The sequence below is a fragment of the Eleutherodactylus coqui genome, chromosome 2, assembly GCF_035609145.1.
Source record: "Eleutherodactylus coqui strain aEleCoq1 chromosome 2, aEleCoq1.hap1, whole genome shotgun sequence".
NCBI lineage: Eukaryota > Metazoa > Chordata > Amphibia > Anura > Eleutherodactylidae > Eleutherodactylus > Eleutherodactylus coqui.
The window spans coordinates 191,301,811-191,321,371 of NC_089838.1; the positions used below are offsets into that span (position 1 = coordinate 191,301,811).

The 19,561-nt window shown below is 42.9% G+C and overlaps 1 protein-coding gene across 3 annotated transcripts in view; it reads left to right on the forward strand.

Annotated features, from left to right (window-relative positions):
- Positions 1–19,058, forward strand: part of LOC136610705 (uncharacterized) — a 33,388-nt gene extending 14,330 nt beyond the window's left edge. The window contains exons 2-6 of one of the 3 annotated variants that reach the window (XM_066589913.1): positions 1,508–1,693; positions 4,473–4,562; positions 8,249–8,434; positions 12,594–12,681; positions 17,180–19,058. In XM_066589913.1, coding sequence (XP_066446010.1) covers positions 1,508–1,693; positions 4,473–4,562; positions 8,249–8,434; positions 12,594–12,681; positions 17,180–17,297 — 668 coding nt within the window. In that variant the 3' untranslated portion in view covers positions 17,298–19,058. Of the gene's footprint in view, positions 1–1,507; positions 1,694–2,549; positions 2,578–4,472; positions 4,563–8,248; positions 8,435–12,593; positions 12,682–17,179 lie in introns of those variants that run through there. The other 2 variants (XM_066589914.1, XM_066589915.1) reach the window with 2 other exon arrangements.
- The last annotated feature ends 503 nt before the right edge of the window (positions 19,059–19,561 follow it).

Here is a 19,561-nt window from a genome sequence, read left to right on the forward strand (position 1 = left end):
CGGCCTGTCTGCAATTGACATTGCGGTTGGGACACCGATTCTGTAGGAAAAGCAGGAGTTAAAAAAGAAATCGAGCCATGCGGACCATCTACAGTACAGTCAGAAGAAAATTAAAGCAGGTAAGCGCGGTCGCCGCTGCTGCCAGGGCCGGATTCCACGGCGAAATTCCGCATGTGACATCTGACCCGCCGGTGTGCATGTGGCCTTGGAGAGAGAGAATACCCTTCCTGACCCACGTCATAGGCCTCTCACTAGGCAAGCTAGAAACATATTGTACACTTTATTGTAGACTATAAATTCTGTCCCCTCGCCGATTAGTCCCCGTTGGTGGAATTCTGGTCCAGTTCTCTCTATTGTGCCTTCCTTTGTTCTGATAAGTCCCCGCTTTCATTCTTGTTACTGTTGTGTTACGGCTTCCTAAACTGTTTGGACTATTGCTATTAACATCTGTCCATAGTCATTCCGATATCGATCTAGGCACAGTTCAGACAGGCCCTCATCAGGATGATTTCCCCACTTTAGGCAGGGTTTCCGGTTTTAGTAGATTAGGCTGAGATTTCCCTTTCCCTTACTATTTAGTTTTATTATTGTGAGTTTTGTTCTCCAAGTTTTTACATAGCGTGTATATTGGTGCTTTCGAAGAACTATTAAGTCTGATCTGGAGAAGGTGTTTTGGTGTCTGGCTCACAATTAACACCTTAGTTTTCCACATGACTGTATTTTTTTCCATTTCACTCCATTTTTAGTACATTATGTGGTACATTAAATAGAACCACTAAAAAAAATACAACTTGTCCTGCAAAAAACAAGCCCTCAGACATCTACATCGATGGATAAATAAAAGAGTAATGATTTTTTAAAAGGGGGAAGGAAAAAACGAAAATGGAAAAAAAAAACAGCCGCGTCATTAGGGGGTTAAAATGCTGTCAGTTTATAATTGCAGATAATTAAAAATGTTGTCATCATTCGCTTGTCCAGTTGATCATTAGTATTTCAGGGGATGGGAATGAGCGAACGATTGCTTTATCTACGTAATGTCTTTTAAACTAATGATTTTTATTCCTGCTTAAAATGAACAATGAACGATAAGCAAATGAATTCGTCATCTTCCAATAGTTGGGCATGTTCACAATGAACAATTCTTACAGTTTCATACAACTATTTTTTGAACAATAATCATTCTGTGTGAAAGGGACCTAAAACTCTACTGCTGTGTCTGTGGGGGTTGATATGTAGACAAGCTGCCACATCTCAAAGAGAATGACTGAACACTACTGGAGTATACAGAGGAGCAAAATCCATCATTCATATAACATATACAGTAGATCACAAATAGGTTTATTATTCAAGTATATACACTGCCTTATTTGGATGATGGAACTAGAGCGCTTTAAATTGTAGAATTCAATTTAAACATAGTTGTAAACAAAATAAAGCTAATATTTGTATGAATGATAATAACCAGAGAGAGATCACTAAATGTCTTTCTGTCTTTTTCTTTTTACAGCAATGTGCCCCTACCCCTCAGACTCGAGCATCACTGGTCTCACTGCTAAGAAGTATCTGGTTGGCACAAAACTCTTATATCAGTGTGATCCAGAGCACTTTGCTGGCTTAATGGATGTTTTTTTTTACACATGTAAAAATTCTAATGGAGTTAATAAGTGGATATCACAGGATTGTTATTGCCACAGTAAGTGATCAGTATATGATTGGCAGTCTGTATACTACAATGTAAGTGCATGAGGAAATACGCCTACAGTACCCAACTAGAGAGAATACAAATGGTCACTACACTTTGAGACAACTTTTGCTAATATAGCCAATGTGATAACTAGCAAAAGTACAAATCACTTTATTTACTTAAAATGATATTTTTTTGCTGAAAATTAACTCTGTAGCATTGGCCACTAGGGGTCTCTCTTCCTTCTAATTTGCTGTCCACTGCCTGTTGCTTCTGATTTCACTTGGAGCTCGATCTGAAGGCTACAACTGAGGATCCCCAGTTTCACCCTTTAACTCCACTATTCGGAATCTGGTCTTCACTGCGGGAAACCCCAGACCGCTACCGCAGAAATAGTCTTGATTAATAGGCAGCTGATGCAACTTGGTCGGGAAATCTGTAATGTGGTATCAATGGATATAGGAAGAGACGTAGTTGAAGAGCAAAGCTAAGGTCAGGACAGGATAATTTGTGTAGTCAGAAAACAGGCCGAGAATCAGGGCAGGCAGCTGGCAGAATAATCAAAGTCAATGAGCAAGCTGAAGTCAGGAGAGGAGAAAACCAGGATGGATGGATGGATGGATGGATAGATATATAGATAGATGCTATAACACCTTTGTAGAGTAGATATTAGCTTAAGCATCTTTCAGTGGGGTAGGATGCCTTAAATAAACTAGAACCTATACCGATTGACTGGGAATTACAAAGCTGGGTGTGTGCACTTGCCCTTTAAGAGGCGGACCGAATGGGCATGTGTACTCATTGGGTAGCTGGAATGTGAGCAGAAAGAATGAGCAGTCTGCTGCAGATGACACAGAGACCATGGCGCCAGTCATGATCAATGACAGGACATGGTAAGAAACGTTTGCCATGACTAACGGCCATAACACCTGTTGTCATATGAAATCCGTCTCTAGTAACAGAGATAATAAGATGGAAAACAGGAAGTAAAGGAGGGTGTTGACTCATACTGCCCAGAGAAGTCTATGGAGAGAAGACGAGGGAGAGATTCACACAGAGTTGCTACTAGAACAAACTTAGAATAAAAGTTACAGCCTGCAGAGGAAAAAACAAAAGTGTTAAAAATTGCAGGATGCAAGTCCTAAAATGGCAACATATAATGTTATGTACACACATGGCAGCCAGTTCAGAGAGGTCATCTAAAAGTGCAGGTACGCTTTAGGACTATTTCACATTAGTATATTTACAGACCAAGTGCTGTCCGGATCTACAACAGACTAGACAGAAACACAGACACATAGTAGCTTATGTGCCAATTATAACATCAGTTTTTCCATCTGCACACATGGATAGTGTGATAAAAAACAGCAGGCACTATTCTGATCCGATCTACAGATGGGACTTGCCCATTCAAGCCAACGGGGCCATTAAAACCGGACTGCACACACATGCCATCTGTTTGCTGTTCAGATTTCATGGACCCATTGCTGAAAGATGTAAAAAAATGTGAATTAGTCTTTAAAGAGGTTGTACAGGACTTTTTGGATTTTTTTCTATTGATGACCTATTCTCAAGATAGATCATCAATAGATGATTGGCATGGTCCACTGCTCAGGAGTCTTGCTGATTAGCTGATTCCTGGCACTGCTGTCAGTGTCAACAGCACAGGAAGCAGATCAAGCTGTCCGTAGTGCAACGGCCCGGGTTGGTATTGCAGGCGAAGCTCCCACTGAATTGTGCTCATGACTTTGGGCAGATGCCTTCAATTATATTCTGCCTGTATATCACCATTCTGGATCTACATAGTCTTGTGAATACCTCCGTGGTCACCATCTATACTCTATAAGTGCTGGAAGCTCTTTTGTCTCCTGCATGTAAATGGCTTCTAGAGATGAGCGAGCATACTTGCTACAGGCAATTGCTCGAGCGAGCATTGCCCTTAGCGAGTACCTGCCCGCTCGAGAGAAAAGGTTCGGGTGCCGGCGGGGAGCGGTGAGTTGCAACAGTCAGCAGGGGGGAGCTGGGGGAGAGAGGGAGAGAGAGATCTCCCCTCCGTTCCTCCCCGCTCTCCCCCGCAGCTCCCTGCCCGCTGCCGGCACCCGAACCTTTTCTCTCGAGCGGGCAGGTACTCGCTAAGGGCAATGCTCGCTCGAGCAATTGCCCTTAGCGAGTATGCTCGCTTATCACTAATGGCTTCCAGTACATATATTAAAGTTTATAACACTGTGATCAAATGATGTAAATTTTACATGCTGAGTCTATAGTGGTAAATAAAGCAGAAATAAAATTGCATGATCACCTTCAAAGGGTGTTTCCATCTGGGCCAAACATGGCCATGACGGGCTCTATGGTAGAAGCGAAGAAGCTGGAAAGACAAAAACAACTGAGCAGGACTGGGCTATGTTATTTCTGAAACTTCCATAGAAACCAATGATAGTTATGCAAATGGCATAGCACAGAGAGCAACGCCATTTCCGTAACTCCTAAATTATGGAGATTGCGCAGCTCACTGTGCTACACTGTTTGTGTTGATCCTATTGACTTCTGTGGGACTTTTGGAAATGATGTAGTGAGGCCCGTTCAGCTGTTTCCATCCTCCTGACCACCTTTGGCCAACGAAAAAGCTTGGCCAGAAAACATGGAGGCCCAAAAAGATGGGACCTGCACCTATTGGACTTTTATGGCATATGATGTAGCATATATCAAGTACTATATTCTTTTTATGTTTTGGATTAAATGACATTATAGATTGAATTATTATTTACTGCATCTTTTGATTGTACCTCAGAACATAACGGGATTACTACAAATACAGAGATTGGAAACAAGTCATCTGACTGTGAAGTCCCAACTAACGTGAATGAAACTGTACCAGGAGGTAGTCACAATAATGAGTATTAGAATGTATTTCATGTTATATGAAAGCAGAACTTGTTACCACCTTCATTTTCAGTGCTTACTTTATACCATACACTGTTTTATAAATTATACAATTGTACAAGTCATACCTAACAGTTAAATGCATTGCATTTAATTTAAATTCATGCAATTGTAAGAAAAAGTCAGTGAATCAATGGAATTTCTGCATTGATTATTAATAAAATGTGGTCTGATACTTATCTAAGAAGCAACTATAGAGAAAGACAACACAGAAAAAAAGCCGTCTCCATAAAAACACTTTTTCTTCTTTTTTTTTATTACAAAAAATCCATAAAATTATAAATGATGGGTACCGTGTGATACCATGTCAATGCACAGACGCGTTTCGAAAGACTACTTTCTTGATCACAGCTGGATTTTTTTTTTCTTTTATTGTTGCTATTCAAGCCGTTTGTTACGTTTGTGTGGGCAAGTAAGCAGCAGGCACACACAAATGTGATCCAGAATGATAGGAAACACCAGGTGAACTACCACAGATTAGCGCCTCTCCCTATCTTCTACTAGGGTAAGTGACACGGTCCTACCTGAGCGGGGACATCGCCCCAATAAAGGGTGGCCCGGCGGTCTTCAGATCTGGGCCTTTGCTGCCCCTTGGAGCCCATGTACCCTGGATAGGACACATACACATGCCACCACTGACAGGGACAACTTGACAGAGTAAGAAGACACACAGAGCCCAAATCACAGCATCTAGCAGCCACTACGCAAACACTAGTAGCAAATGTTAATGCTATAAATGGCAGGTATTAGTTGACATTTTGATCAAAATATGGAAGCTAGCAGGCCATGTCACGGCTCCTGGCTATACCGCTAGTCACTACACTAACCAGGAGTTCAGTGACATAACCAAACAAACACAAAACGCAAACTTTTCTTGCAGCCACCACACATAGAACCTGCTCACACCACACAGAGAGAGAATGAGAACAGAGAAACCTGAACACACCTGGGAAGACAGCTTTATGTGTACTGACCTGGAGTGATTGGCTGACTAGAGACACATGCACAGCCAGCCAGCACAACCCCACACACCTGAGCAGGAAAGCTGCAGATCATCTGTAGCACCACAGATCTCAGGAGACTGATGTGACAGTTTGGCTCACGGTCAGTAAGAGCACCTGAGAACTTTCAAGCCAAACCGGGATAAATATTACTATCAGATGAAGATAATGTTGTGTTATGTGTTTTGGAATCTATAGAGAAAGCCAAACTAACTAAACTAATAACACACAAACAGCTGTACCATTCATATCTTTTATTGAGCATACTGAGTAAACATCCACAGTGCAGGGAACTTGTAGCTTCACCTTTAGTAGCAATAACCTGCACCAAATATTTTCGGTAGTTGTAAATAGGATTTGCACCACGTTGAGGAGTAATTTTGGAACATTCCTCCCTGCAAATGTTTCAGTTCATCAGTATTTCTGAGATGCCTTGTGTGCGCAGCCCTACTGTGACTTGGCCATTCCAAAACGCAAATCTTCATCTTTTTCAACCATGCTTTAGAGGATTCACTTACACTTTCTTGCATCTGTAACCCTTAGGCCTCCTTCCCACGAGCGTGACGGGCTCCGCAGCGTAATATTACGCAGTGAAGCCCGTCACGGCGCCCCCCAGAGCCCCTATACTTACCTGCGGGACATAGCGTGAAATCGCTTCCCCGCCCACCGCCGCCGCGTCACTGCTCGTCACCGCCCACCGCCGCGCGTCACCAGCCGTGTCACGTGCACGGCCGGCCGTGTCACGTGACGCGGCCGGACCGCGTCATTTGGCGTCATATGACGCTCGGCGGTGGGCGGGAAAGCGTTTTTTCACGCTATCTCCCGCTGGTTACAGCGGGAGATAGCGTGAATGGACGGCTTCCATTGACTGCAATGGAAGCCGTCAGTGCGTACAGCCCGTCCTCACCCGCAGAAAATAGAGCATGCTGCGGGTGAGGACGGGAGAAATCGCGGTGCGTAATTCCGCGGTGGAATTACGCATCGTGAGCATTGAGCTATTAGGTTCAATAGAACCTAATAGCTGCGTGCAACGCAGCAGATTTTCGCCGCGAATTACGCGGCGGAAATCCGTTCGTGGGAAGGAGGCCTAAAAATGGTTGTCCAGGATTTTTGATGCCCTATCAGGATAGATCATCAATAATAATTGATAAACAGGGTTCCAGTGTCAGCTGAATATCCGGCCCGCTGACAGTATTTATCAATTTTGACAATTGACAATATTTATCAATATAAATATTGCTAATATTTGTCAATTTTATGTAAGCATTGAGTCTTAATTTATATGTATGCTATTTATGCAAATTTATACAAATGCCGCAGTGTGTTTGGTAATGTCATATGCTGCTGGACCATGTGTTTTATGTGCTTTAATCTTGTGTAAATCTGAATAAGGCGATGTTCTTGATAAAGGAGTTGGTCCATCTCGGAAACATGTTGCTATTAAAGCTCTCTAGTCTTGACCTCTGTAGTTTCTTACTTTACGGCAGTGCCAATTATCTCACCATCCTACCCGTTCTTTATCAATACTAGCTTACATGTAGGGAACCTATAGCCGCAAAATATTTGACTCCTCAGACCACAAACAACCCTGCAAATCTGCAGTTTTTACATGAAGTGGTCCATATTTGATTTTCAGTTGCAAACAGTTCTTCCAACATTTTCTACTGTTTCTTTAAAAATAAAATGACTGCAACTAGATTTGTGAACCTGACCTTACGCTACACTTGCAGATTCCCAACACCCAAAGTACACACAGCGCAGTCACACACTAGGTGTAACTGTACCATCCCAAGCATTAATATTTCAGTATACTCCAGCAGTGCGCCCTCTACTGGAAGGAACCCTAAAATGAGCAGTCTATTCTCAACTGCTGAATGAAGCTTCCTGATCCTTTTTCTGTTTCAGCTAGCAGAGATCAATGCGGGAAGATCACAAAGCAGCTGTCAGTGGTGGACTTTGACCACCCCTCCTATGCTCTTCTAGCAGAACCAGCCATGCCTACCATGTGTAATGGGTACATGTTGCTTACCTGTCCTCACCAGTAACTAACTACATGGCTGCCTCATCTACAATATATCAGGTCCCAGCCTCCCCATGCCCCAGACTGGGGGTTCTGAATTACCTGCTAGTCTTGTTATACCTGTCCCCTCCAGAGATTTAAAGGTTATCCAGGCAATGGTGGGAAATGCCACAAAATAATAGAAGAAGCAGTTCTTAACTAATAGATCCTCTGTCATTTCAGCGTCACTTTGTTTACTATGCTGCCAGACTGATGGCACGTGAACGCACGTGATCACTGCAACCAATGACTGGCCTCAGCTATCTCACTGCTTTAAATCCCTTTAAATCCCTGAATGTCTGGCCCTTGATCATGACACTACCATTATAAAATGCATTGATTATATCCCTGATGTGACATTCTAAAAGTTGTCAAATATATGCGATTAACTAGAATCGACATTCTAAAAGTTGTCAAATATATGCGATTAACTAGAATTGACATGTTTGCATGGTTATCAGATGATATTAATACATTCTGGAAAACAGATCACACCTTGTAAACTGAAGAGGACTGAACTGTGAATTAGGTTCCAGCAACATTTAACATTTCTTTTCTCTCTAGATTACTGTGGCCCCCCACCATCTGTAAAAAATGCAACACTAGATTTGTCTGAATCAAACTTTCCAGCAGGACAAGAATTTCATTACAGGCGTCAATGTAATGATCATGACCAAAACAGACACCGTGGAGTTCTTAAGTGTAATTCAAGTGGTGCCTGGAATCCGTTGCTTGATGGATGTATTAGCAGTAAGTATCAAACTAACAATCTAATATAAGTCAGGAAGGATTTTTTTCCCTTAAGACCTCGGTCAGACGAGTGTGTTTTTTCTGTGCCTATGTGCGTGAAAAAAATGTGATCCTCGCATAAGCAGAAAACGCGTGAATTGGCAAAGTTTCATATGTGCAGCGTTTAAAAATCCCCGCCTCCTGAAAGTGCTGCCTCTAATTGGCTAAGCGCAGGGACCAATCACAGCCATTCAATCATTGAATGGCTGAGATTGGTCCCTGCTAGAGATGAGCGAGCACGCTCGGTTAAGGCAGATACTCGAGCAAGCATCGCTCTTCTCGAGTAGCTGCATACTTGTTAGAGCAAATGCGGGGGGGACGTGGGGTGGGGGAGAGAGAGATCTCTCTCACTCTCCCCCTTCCCCCCCCCCTGCATTTGCTCGGATGAGTATGCAGTTACTCGAGAAGAGCGATGTTCGCTCGAGTTTCTGCCTTAACCGAGCGTGCTCGCTCATCTTTAGTCCCTGCGCTCAGCCAATTCAATCATTGAATAGCTGTGATTGGTGCCTGCACTTAGCCAATCAGAGGCAGTGCTTCCAGGAGGCGAGGATTTTTGAACCCCGGATAGAAGAAATAATACAGAATAGTGTCGAGAGTCAGGGAGAAGACGCGCCAGAGCCCTGACAGCACTGCTAGATGATGTATAATTTTTTTTCCAGCAGCTAGGGCTTATTATCATGGAAGGGCTTATATCAAGCCCTTCCCAGGAAATCCGTGCAGGAGTTGCCTTCATCCCATTGCTTTCGATTGAAAGCAATGAGATAGCATCGCGGTCCTCTGCCACAGCTGTCACAGCTGCAGGGGATTCTTTCAACCCTGCGGGGAATCGCCTCATCACTGAACACTGTCACAGTGCTGTCATAGTGTTCAGTGATGAGGGTACTCCCCTCTGGGATTAATGGAACCCTCGGGGAGTCCCATCATCCCCACGGGGACTAAGGGATTAACAGCAGGACATTTAAAAGCTGCTTCTGGCCAGCAGGAGTTTCTATTAACTCCTGCTCCCATAGGAGTCAATGGAAACTCCTGCCAAACGCACACCTGTCATATCCTGGTTAGGTGCATGCTGTTTTGCGCTTCAAATTCCGCGCATATGAACGCTTCTATAGTTACCCATTGTTTCTTTTAGAAGTGTGCATTATGCACACGCAAAACACACACTCGTCTGACCGAGGCCTAAATGGGAAAAATTGGCTTCCACCTCATTGTTTTTTTTGCCTTCCTCTGGATCAACATTATGGGTTAATAGGCTGAACTGGATGGACATATGCCTATTTTCGGCCTTACACACACACACACACACACACACACACACATATATATATATATATATATATAGTCTTATACATTTGGCTCAGCTTCTTCTGCTTCACCAACTTGTGGCCAGCCATTCCTGCTGCAGTCAGTGCCCACATTGAAGCGCTGTACAGGGATGTACAAAGTGATGTGGGCCCTTAATAGGATGCATTTTCTATTACAGTCACCATCCTGGGACGAGCCATCCACTAGTCTCTCACTATTAGAGGGGTTTTCACACAATTACCGTAGATATCACATTACTCTATTAGATCACACAAAATATAGATTTTCAGTTGGAATAATTTTAGTGCTTCTATGTTTAGTGCTACCTATTGTTTCTGGTGGCCCTGGTATTATTTTTATTTGGCGCTGCTGCCACCCCATTGAAAGCAACCCCTGCAGCGATGATTTTTGGGGGAAGGTGGGGGTGCTTGAAATATAAGCCCTACCCCTAAAATCATTCCTAGGTATAGAAAAAAAAATTAACTCACCCAGAAGCACTGTCCGGCTCTTCTCCCCGGCAGTCTTCTTCTATATTCTGGTGGCCGGGAATTGAAAATTCCCTGCCTCCAGAAAGCGCTGCCTCTGATTGGCTGAATGCTTTGACCAATCAGAGACAGTGCTCAGCCATTGAATGACAGCTGAGCGGGGGATTCTTTGATCCCCGCTGCATTCCCCTCATCACCGAAGACTGTGACAGTGCTGTCACAGTTTTCAGTGATGAGGGAACTCCCCGCAGGGATTAACAGAACCCTCAGGGAGTTCCCTCATCCCCACGGGGACGAAGGAGTTAACAGCGGGACATTTAAAAGGTGCTTCTGGCCCCAGTGCTGGGACCAATCAGAGGCAGCTCTCAGCTGTCATTCAATAGCTGAGAGCTGCCTCTAATTGGTCTCAGCACTCAGCCAATCAGAGGCAGCCCTCACTCACCCATTCATGAATGGATGAGTACTGTCTCTGATTGGCTGAGCGCAGGGACCAATCCGAGGCAGCTCTCAGCTGTCATTCAATAGCTGAGAGCTGCCTCTGATTGGTCACAGTGCTCAGCCAATCAGAGGCAGCCCATTCAGCAGGCAGGATTTTAAATCCCTGTCTGCTGAATACTCACAGCAGTGGAGGAGAAGAGCCAGCTGGACGCGGCTGAGCCCCGGCAGCTGATGAAAGGTGAGTATAGATTTTTTTTTTATTTCTATCACCATTTTTTGTTGTTTTTCAGGAAAGGGCTTATATTTAAGCACTAAACACTGTATGGAACTGTGTACCAATCCTATGTCTGCATAACAAAACTGATGGTCGCAAACACATTAAAAAGATAAGAAATTACATAAATTAACTCTTAAAAAGGCATACCTGTTAATTAAAAACCATTCGAGGTGACTACCTCATGAGGGCTTAGTCACACGGGTGCATCGGCACCCGTGTTACTGCAGGAAGAAGACGGCCGCTCTTCAGAGCTGCGGGAAGTCGTCCGTCCTGAAGTGCGGCCGTCTTCTTCCTGCAGTAAGGGCTCAGTTACACGGGCGCATCGGTGCCCGTGTACGGACGCCAATGCGCCTGTGTGACTAAGCCCAGAAGCTGATTGAGAGAATAGCCAGAGTGAGTAAAGCTGTCATCAAAGCAAAAGAGGGCTACTTTGAAAAATCTGAAATATAAAACATATTCTGCTTTAACACTTTTTTTTAGTTTTCTACTTAATTCCACAGCTGCTCCCTCAGAGTTTTTATGTCTTCAATATGAACTTACAATGTAGAAGAAGAAAAAAACACAGAGAATTAATTGAAAGAAAATGTGTGTCCAAACTTTTGACTGCTGCTGTATTATAAATGCTATGCCCCCCACCCAAAAAAAGAAAAAGAGACAAAAATAAAATATCTCTTTAAGTTAGTCCCCTGAATCTTTAGTGTAGTAACCTGCTAACGAAAGACACATTAATGGTGTTTCATCGGTATTTACAAGGAAAATGAAAGAATAACTGCACTTTAAGAAAACTTTTCCCATGTCACAGAGACATGTCAAAAGTATTGATCAGTGGGGGCCCTTAAAAATGAATTAACGTGGTCGAGGGGGCGCACTGCTTGGGTGAGCGCTGCAGCCCCCTCATTCAACAATCAGCGGGGGTCTCACCTGCGGGTCTCCCACTGATCAATACTCTTAACATGTCAAAACTTTTCTGAAAGTCCAGTTGTTCTTTAAATATAGTTCAAGTGATGCTACCTGGTATCACGTAAAAAAGAAGTGTTAGGCCGCCTGCAGACGGCCGGGTCGGATCCGGCTGCGAGAATTCTCGCAGCGGGACCCGACCCAAGAGTCTGCAGAGAGCAGCGCGTCACTCACCTGCTCCCGCGGTCCCGGCTCTTTCATGTGCCAGGTGCCAGGCAGCCGGAGCATGCGCAGAGCGGAGCCGGCGGCTGGTGAGTGACGTTTCTCACTCATGCAGAGCCCTGCACAGAAATAGGGCATGCCGCGATTTGTTTGCCGTGCGAGATTTCAAGCGGCCAAATCGCGTCCGTCTGCATAGGATTGCGTTTGTTAACGCAATCCTATGACAGTTTCCAGGGGCGGAAATTCCGCCATGGAATTTCCGCCCATCTGCAGGCGGCCTTAAACATAGGACATGGTGTATCAGGTTAATGAACTACATGTTTATAATGCTACTATAACTATTTATGTATTTTGTTGTTAGAGTTCATACTGCAGCAATACCAGTATCAATGTAGTCACACCCAGCATAGCTCACATTCACAGACGTTACTCGTCAGTAACTAATAACAAAGGAGGATTATTATTGCTAGTCTTGCTAACTTCTGCTTGTTTTCTACAGCAGGCATACATGCTACTTGTATCGGTGTTGCTGTTGGTGGGATTATAGCTGGCGTGGTTCTATTTGCGATCCTCATAATAGTGCAATGGTCAGTACTAAAGTGACAGATGTTCAATATAAAAATTACTCTCCTTTCTGTTGCAGGTTCTACAGGGAATGATTAGAGCAAACCATTCAGATTGCTACATACCATGTCCTATATAATAGCAGAATATTACACGGATAGATATTATCCCATGTAGCACAGAAAATATTAGAGCACATTTATTACTAGTATTGCGCCAGATTTCTGAAGTAGGTCGCATCTTGGTTTTGGTGCAAATTTAGACAAATTTACTATTGACTTGCAGCAAAAAGAACCAATGTTTTATCTGTCCCTCCCATGTATAAAAGTGCCCAGAAAAGTAGGCATGGCTTTCTATTTAGCCAGAATGTAGAGACCTTTATGAAGTATGAACTTCAAAAAAGTTGCAAAAGTTATTGCAGTCTCACTCCAGTATCTGGGAGGGGTATAAAATGACTCCACATCTCTAGACATATTTAAAGATGTGGCAAATTTATTAACAATGTGCAACATTTAATACATTTGTCACATTTAAACTGGAGGAGAAAAAAAGCATGTCAGAAAACTGGCATCAAATATTCCCCATTATAATAAAAATTGAGCCGCTTAGCTAATATGAGTGATTAAAGAATACAGTGGACTCATGGTTATGAATCTGCCATATTCACCAGGGAGGCTCTCTCACCTCCCTTCTCATCCATAACTGATGACTGGTTGCTCTACATGCAAGAAGACAGCAGTCTATTAATCACTGCTGAGATTTATGAGCGATCCCTAATGAATACAGTGGACTCATAACTATACTGTATATCCAGTGCATTCTGTGATTGCTCATATTAGCCATGTCATACAATGTGTTTGCTTTGGGCAGCAAACTGTCACCTAGACAGACACTTTAACTTGGGGCATTTGCTGTATACCCTTAAGGGCGCCTTCACACTGGCAATAAAATCGGGCGATGCGAGACTGAGTGGAAACGCAGGATTATGAAATCAATGATTTTCAATGGTTTCCTTCACATTTGGGATGTTTTCACTTATGCGATATTGCGGTAAACAAAAATCACGACATGTCTTATCTTTCTGTATTTTGCGTTTTTTAAAAATCTCCCATGGAGCCTCCTTTTTATCGTACAAACTTGTGATGATGCGTTTTTAACACTAGAAAGTCCTATTGACTTTCTCACAAAAAAATCGTGGAAGAAAATCGTATGTGGCTGTGATGTTTTTGTGAGAAGAAGCAACGCTGACGCTAAAAAATCGCAGGGAAAAAAACCCGCAATTTTGCCATGATTTTTACACGGCAATATTGCGATCGCCAGTGTGAAGGCGCCCTAAGAGTAAAGTTATAACAAAAAACAATATTAGAAGTGTTGTATTAACATTTAACAGAAGTGTTGCATTCACACAGGCCATAATCACGGCTGGCTTTCTGCAGCAGAAAATTGGCAGTGAATCTGCAACTAATCCACGGCGACCAAGTCTGCACTTTAATGGTGTGGATTGTGCCACAGGTTTTTGTGCGCTATTTGTCTCGGGTTTCAATCTTTGTATTACAAAGGCTGAAATCTGTTGGCCAAATCTAAGCTTAAATTGACGTGACAGATAGAATCTGCAGCCTATTTCAAATATGTTCTGGAACTTTTCTGCTCCATGTGAATATTTATTTATTTTACTTTAAATCTTGTTCGCATAGCTTTACCGTAAATGCAATTTTTCACAGCGCATTTTGCTGTGGAAATTCTGCAGTATTTACAGCCTGTGTGAAGGTACTTATTAATAAGAGCTAATGTAAATCCACTGTATGTATCTATTCACATAGTTGTATTTTTCATATCCGTGTTTCAAAAGCACAGCATGTTTTAGGCCTCCTGCACCAAATGAATTTGCATTGCGGAATTTGCATTGCGGAATTCGTGGCGGCCGCCTGCATCGCAGTTCCAAAGCAAATGCAGTTTGTTACATTCTATCAAAAAGCGCTTCTTCCTCTACCATTGCGAAAATCAATAGCGATTTCCGCTCAGGGAGGAAAAATTCTCTTTTTGCATGGATTCCGCGCAGATGGCTTTCATTGAAGTCAATGGAAGCAGTTTGCCCCACTGCCCTTCTGCAGTGACCTTGTGGAAAAGTGGCAGATTCTGCGTCATCACCTAGCGAGAGTGCGGGAAGAAGAAACATTTGAGAAAAAAAAAAACTGTAATGAGCATGTCCGACGATGAGTCGTCCAGACCATCTGCAGTACAAATAATGAAGTTAAAAGACAGGTACATGGGGTCGCCGGCCAGAGTCAGAACCAGATTTCGCTGCGGGCTCCTGCATTCAGAATCCGTCTCTGCCCATGTGCAGGTGGCTTTAGGCCCGCAGCGGAATCCAGACTGTGCTCGGCTGGTGTTCGCATGTACCTGTATTTTGTCTTCATAATCTGTACTGTGGATGGTCCACCATTGGATCTACACAGTATAGATCTTTTTTTTAACTCCTGCTTTTCCTGTTAATTTGCAGAAGGAACGTGTGTCGGACAGCTTCCATTGACTTCAACGGAAGCATGTGCACGGAATCCATGAAAAAATAGAGCATGCTGCAATTTTTTTTTCTCCATGCAGAAAATGGCAGTCATTGTCCGCTTCTGTGAGCGGACATGTGGTTTTTCTATTGGTTTGAATCTGTGCGGAATGCCACAGATCATCCAGACGGGAGATGATCGTGGATTCCGCAATTCAATCTAATTCATGTGCAGGCGGCAGCCTTACTTTTGTCTGTTTTGTCTCCGTATTTGCATTCATTTGTTGATATTATTTTCTATTGGCCAAATACAGATTCGCATTTCCTCTGTAGAAAATAAAAACTATGACAGTAAATATAGAGGCAAAGTTAGATCAAACCATGATGAAATACTGGTGACATACAGTTGCAAAGTCATCTGTAAGGCCCCCTGTCCACAGGCGTTGCGGTAACCCGCGGCAGATCTCTACCACCCAGGAGCAGGAGCCGGTAGACGGATCTCCGCTGTCAGCCTATCTGACAGATAGGCTGATCGCAGAGAATCGTGGCAATTCGCAGCATTACCGGCCGCGAGCGGAGAATCACAATAATTCTCTGCTCGTGGACATGGCGCCGGCCCTTTCCATAGCAACGCTATGAAAAAGCTTCAGACGGCGTGATTCGCCGGCGGTAAATCGCTGGCAAAATCACGCCCGTGGACAGGGGGCCTAACACATCCATATTACAGATCCTTACTACAGACGTCTTACAATATGCTCATATGAAACTGGTCTTAATGGGCCTCTCTGACAAAAACACATTTTTCCATTCCTGCACCTCTCACCTGATTGTCTGTTATATTCTTGAGGTGTTGTCTGTATGTTGAAGTCACTTCCATGTAGTGAAGCCTCCTGTGTGATACTTATCAGCACAGCATCACATGAGCAGGTAGAGACTGTACCATCTCTGTCTGTAGAGAGGACAGTGTCTTACCTTCTGTATTCTATATTTGCCTAAATAAGCTACAGACTATAAGTATACAGTGAGGAGCCTAAACTGTCCTCTCCTACATTATCACTGTGTGATAGCAGAGTCTAATCTTCAGCAGTAACTCTAAAGGTCCCTTTACATGAGACGACTGTCCGGCAAACGATGCCCGACACTTGTCCCTGTGTCTCCGCGCTCCTGTGCTCCTGCACAGAGCTAGCAGAGCTGTCTTACTCATGGAGCAGCCAGCAGGGGGGCGGGGCAGTGCAGAAGATTTCTCTCCTCTCGCTCCCTCACCCCCCTTCATTGAGATAACACAGCGGCCGTTTGTTACTAAACGGCATTTGTTTAAACTGCACGATCTTCGTTACTCATCATTTATGCTACATAAAAGATTAGCGATGAAGCTCATTGCTCATCGTGCAGTTTAAACAGCGGCCGTTCAGTAGTGAACAGCCGCTGTGTTATATGAATGGAGGGGGGTGGGAGAGCGAGAGGAGAGAAATCTTCTGCACTGCCCCGCCCCCCCTCCTGCACTGCCCCGCCCCCCTGCTGGCCTCTCTGTATGTGAGCCAGCTGTGCTAGCTCCCGTGCAGGTGCACAGGAGTGCAGAGACACAGGGACGAGTCTTGGGTATTGTTTGCCCAACAGTCGTCCCGTGTAAAGGGACCTTTATAGGAGTTTCTGCGTTACCCTCTAAAGAGCTTGTGTGGTATGGTCCATCACAGAGGAATTATGCTGACTAAGAAACTGGCTAGTTTAAGAATACATAAACCCAAGTAAATCTGAAGTAGTCAGAATTGAGATCACATGAACCAAGTGAGGAGAAGAAGGCTAGGAGTTTCAGATAGATAGGAGTAACTAACCAAGATTTATATATACCAACATGTCAGGAGTGGTGACAGGCTCTCTTTAAAGTGAACACTGGATACTAAATGCTGCGGAACTGGTTTATCAATAAAGAATTGCACTGGAGTTTTAATTTTTCAGCACTAAAGATTATTTTGTTGCATCGTGTACCATAATGTTGTTTCTATGATGTATTTATATTGTAGGAGGATAAAATCTACTGGGAATGTCAAGTTCTTCGAAAGAAATAATGTGTCCGCACAAAAAGAAGAGGAGATGATTACTGCCCATGTCCCTCTAAACGCAAAGCAACAGATGCAATGAGTGGTTTGATTTCAGATGAAACTACAGACTATATTTTCATTTTGCTAATTTTGCAAATATTTTAAACAGTCTGTGTTCCTTATGTTTTACATAATTATTAATGTCACTCACAGAGCAGTTCCTGATATTTCTTTCCATTGAAAGTCACATTTTGCAACAAAATGTCAAAGCCAGTATATTTAACTACATACAGGTTGCACAAGTAAAGGTACAACAGTATTCCAGTAGATCACCAACTAAATGCAGTCAGTGGGTTACACATGTAATATTAAACATATATATTTGATAGATACAATATAATTCATATTGTAGGGTCATTTAAACTTTTTTTTTTATTACAAAAGAGCTCATGCAAAACGCCGTACTGTAGATCTGTGTAGTATGAATTCATAATACAATGTCTATTGAACTCTGCAGCCTCAAACTGCACTTTATTCTCCAATTTGATACAGAGGAAAATATACCGGTAGTTTTATTAGTATTGCTGATGAAGGCAAAAAAGGCTTTTATAAATGGCAGTGTTTTTAAAAATGTTACATGTATTTTTTTCTGGTATGTTCCCTGCAAAAAGTGTTTTAGTACCTGTGTTTTTTGGTTGCTTTTTTTGCTGAAATTTTTCACATTAAAAACACAATCCAAAGAGAATATATTCCCCCTTTGTAAAAAAAAACAAAAACAATGGATCTCTATGGGGGAAAGATGTCCAAAACTGGGTGAATAAAAACGCCACACCTGGAGCATAATGCGTTTTGGAATACACAGCTAGAGAGCCAAAAATGCTGGACAAATTAAAGAAAAACACCATGTGAAAAAAGCATGGTTTGTAATAAGATTCAGCTTTCCTTATTGAATTTTTTTCACGCATTTGGCCATGACATTTTTTTCCCTAGGAAGATAGGGAATTTGCCAGGTAAAATGGCCAAATGGGAAGTGTTTTCATGTTAAACACTATGATGCACATTCATCTAACACCGGTATCTTACACACCATTATTAGATAAGTGATGAAGGAGTGATGCTGAAATCTATGGCTGTAGATTTGCACTGTAATTTATGCCAGTTTCTAATATAAATTTATAGTGAATTTGATGGGTCTTCGCCAGCCCTGCCCCCCTTCTCACCAAGCCTTGTCTATTTTTTGCAAATTTTTGTGACCCTTTTATCATCAGAATTCTGAAACAAAGTCTTTTATGAATTCCCACCTATGTTTGAAACCACATTTAATTTGATTTATTTTTAATAAACTGTTAATACCAACCTCTCCTTTCTCATGCTACAAAAACAGTCACTATTTACAACAAATTAAATGCACAGGTGCACATAAATCATGGCCCTGAAAATGCAGCACAAGTAAAAACACATGGCAACAGGACTCATACATATGCAATTTTTATTCATACATTAAATAACTGTTGTATTAATCATCTAAAAATGCAGATTCTTGGAGCGTATTTTGATCAAAACATGTGTGCCCATCCGCCATGTTCAGGCAAACTTTATAGGACAAATACCTAACTCCAGTGACGAATCTGTTCAATAAGGTTCACCTGGCGGATAGGTCCACATGTTTTGATCAAAACATGCACTATGAAGCTTGCTTTTTTATGCAGTTGGTATAGACCTCATTTCTCAACATTCCCACCCTATTTGTTCATATAATACAATATAATCATTACTTGGTTATACTGGCATGACACATAGTACAAGGCTCATTTATATAATACTGTACCTGTGAGCAATTGATTTCTCATTGTAATATCTGTACAACCTTGTCATTTAATATTGTTATAACCTAATAAAATATTGTACAAGAAAACTTTGTTGCGTGATATTTGTATATAACCTTAATAATAGAAATGGAAGAAACCAGAGTGCTATTGAATCTTCTTGCATTGGTTTAATAATGGACATTTCTATTTCAAGAAAATTGTTTGCTTGGATCATTCGAACTCCATCTCACCCCCTTAACTTTTATTTCTCACTGTTTAGGCCGCCTGCAGACGAGCGGGTCAGATCCGGCGGCGAGAATTCTCGCCGCGGGACCCGACCCGAGCGCCTACAGAGACGAGCGCGTACTCACCCACGCCCGGCGGCCCCGATTCTTTCATGTGCCGGCTGACGGGCAGCCGGCGCATGCGCAGTCCGGAGCCGGCGGCCGGGTGAGTGACGTATCTGTGCGAGGCTCTACAAGCCCCGCAAAAAAATAGGACATGCCGCGGTTTGTTTGCTGCACGGCATTTCGCGCGGCCAAACCGCGGCCGTCTG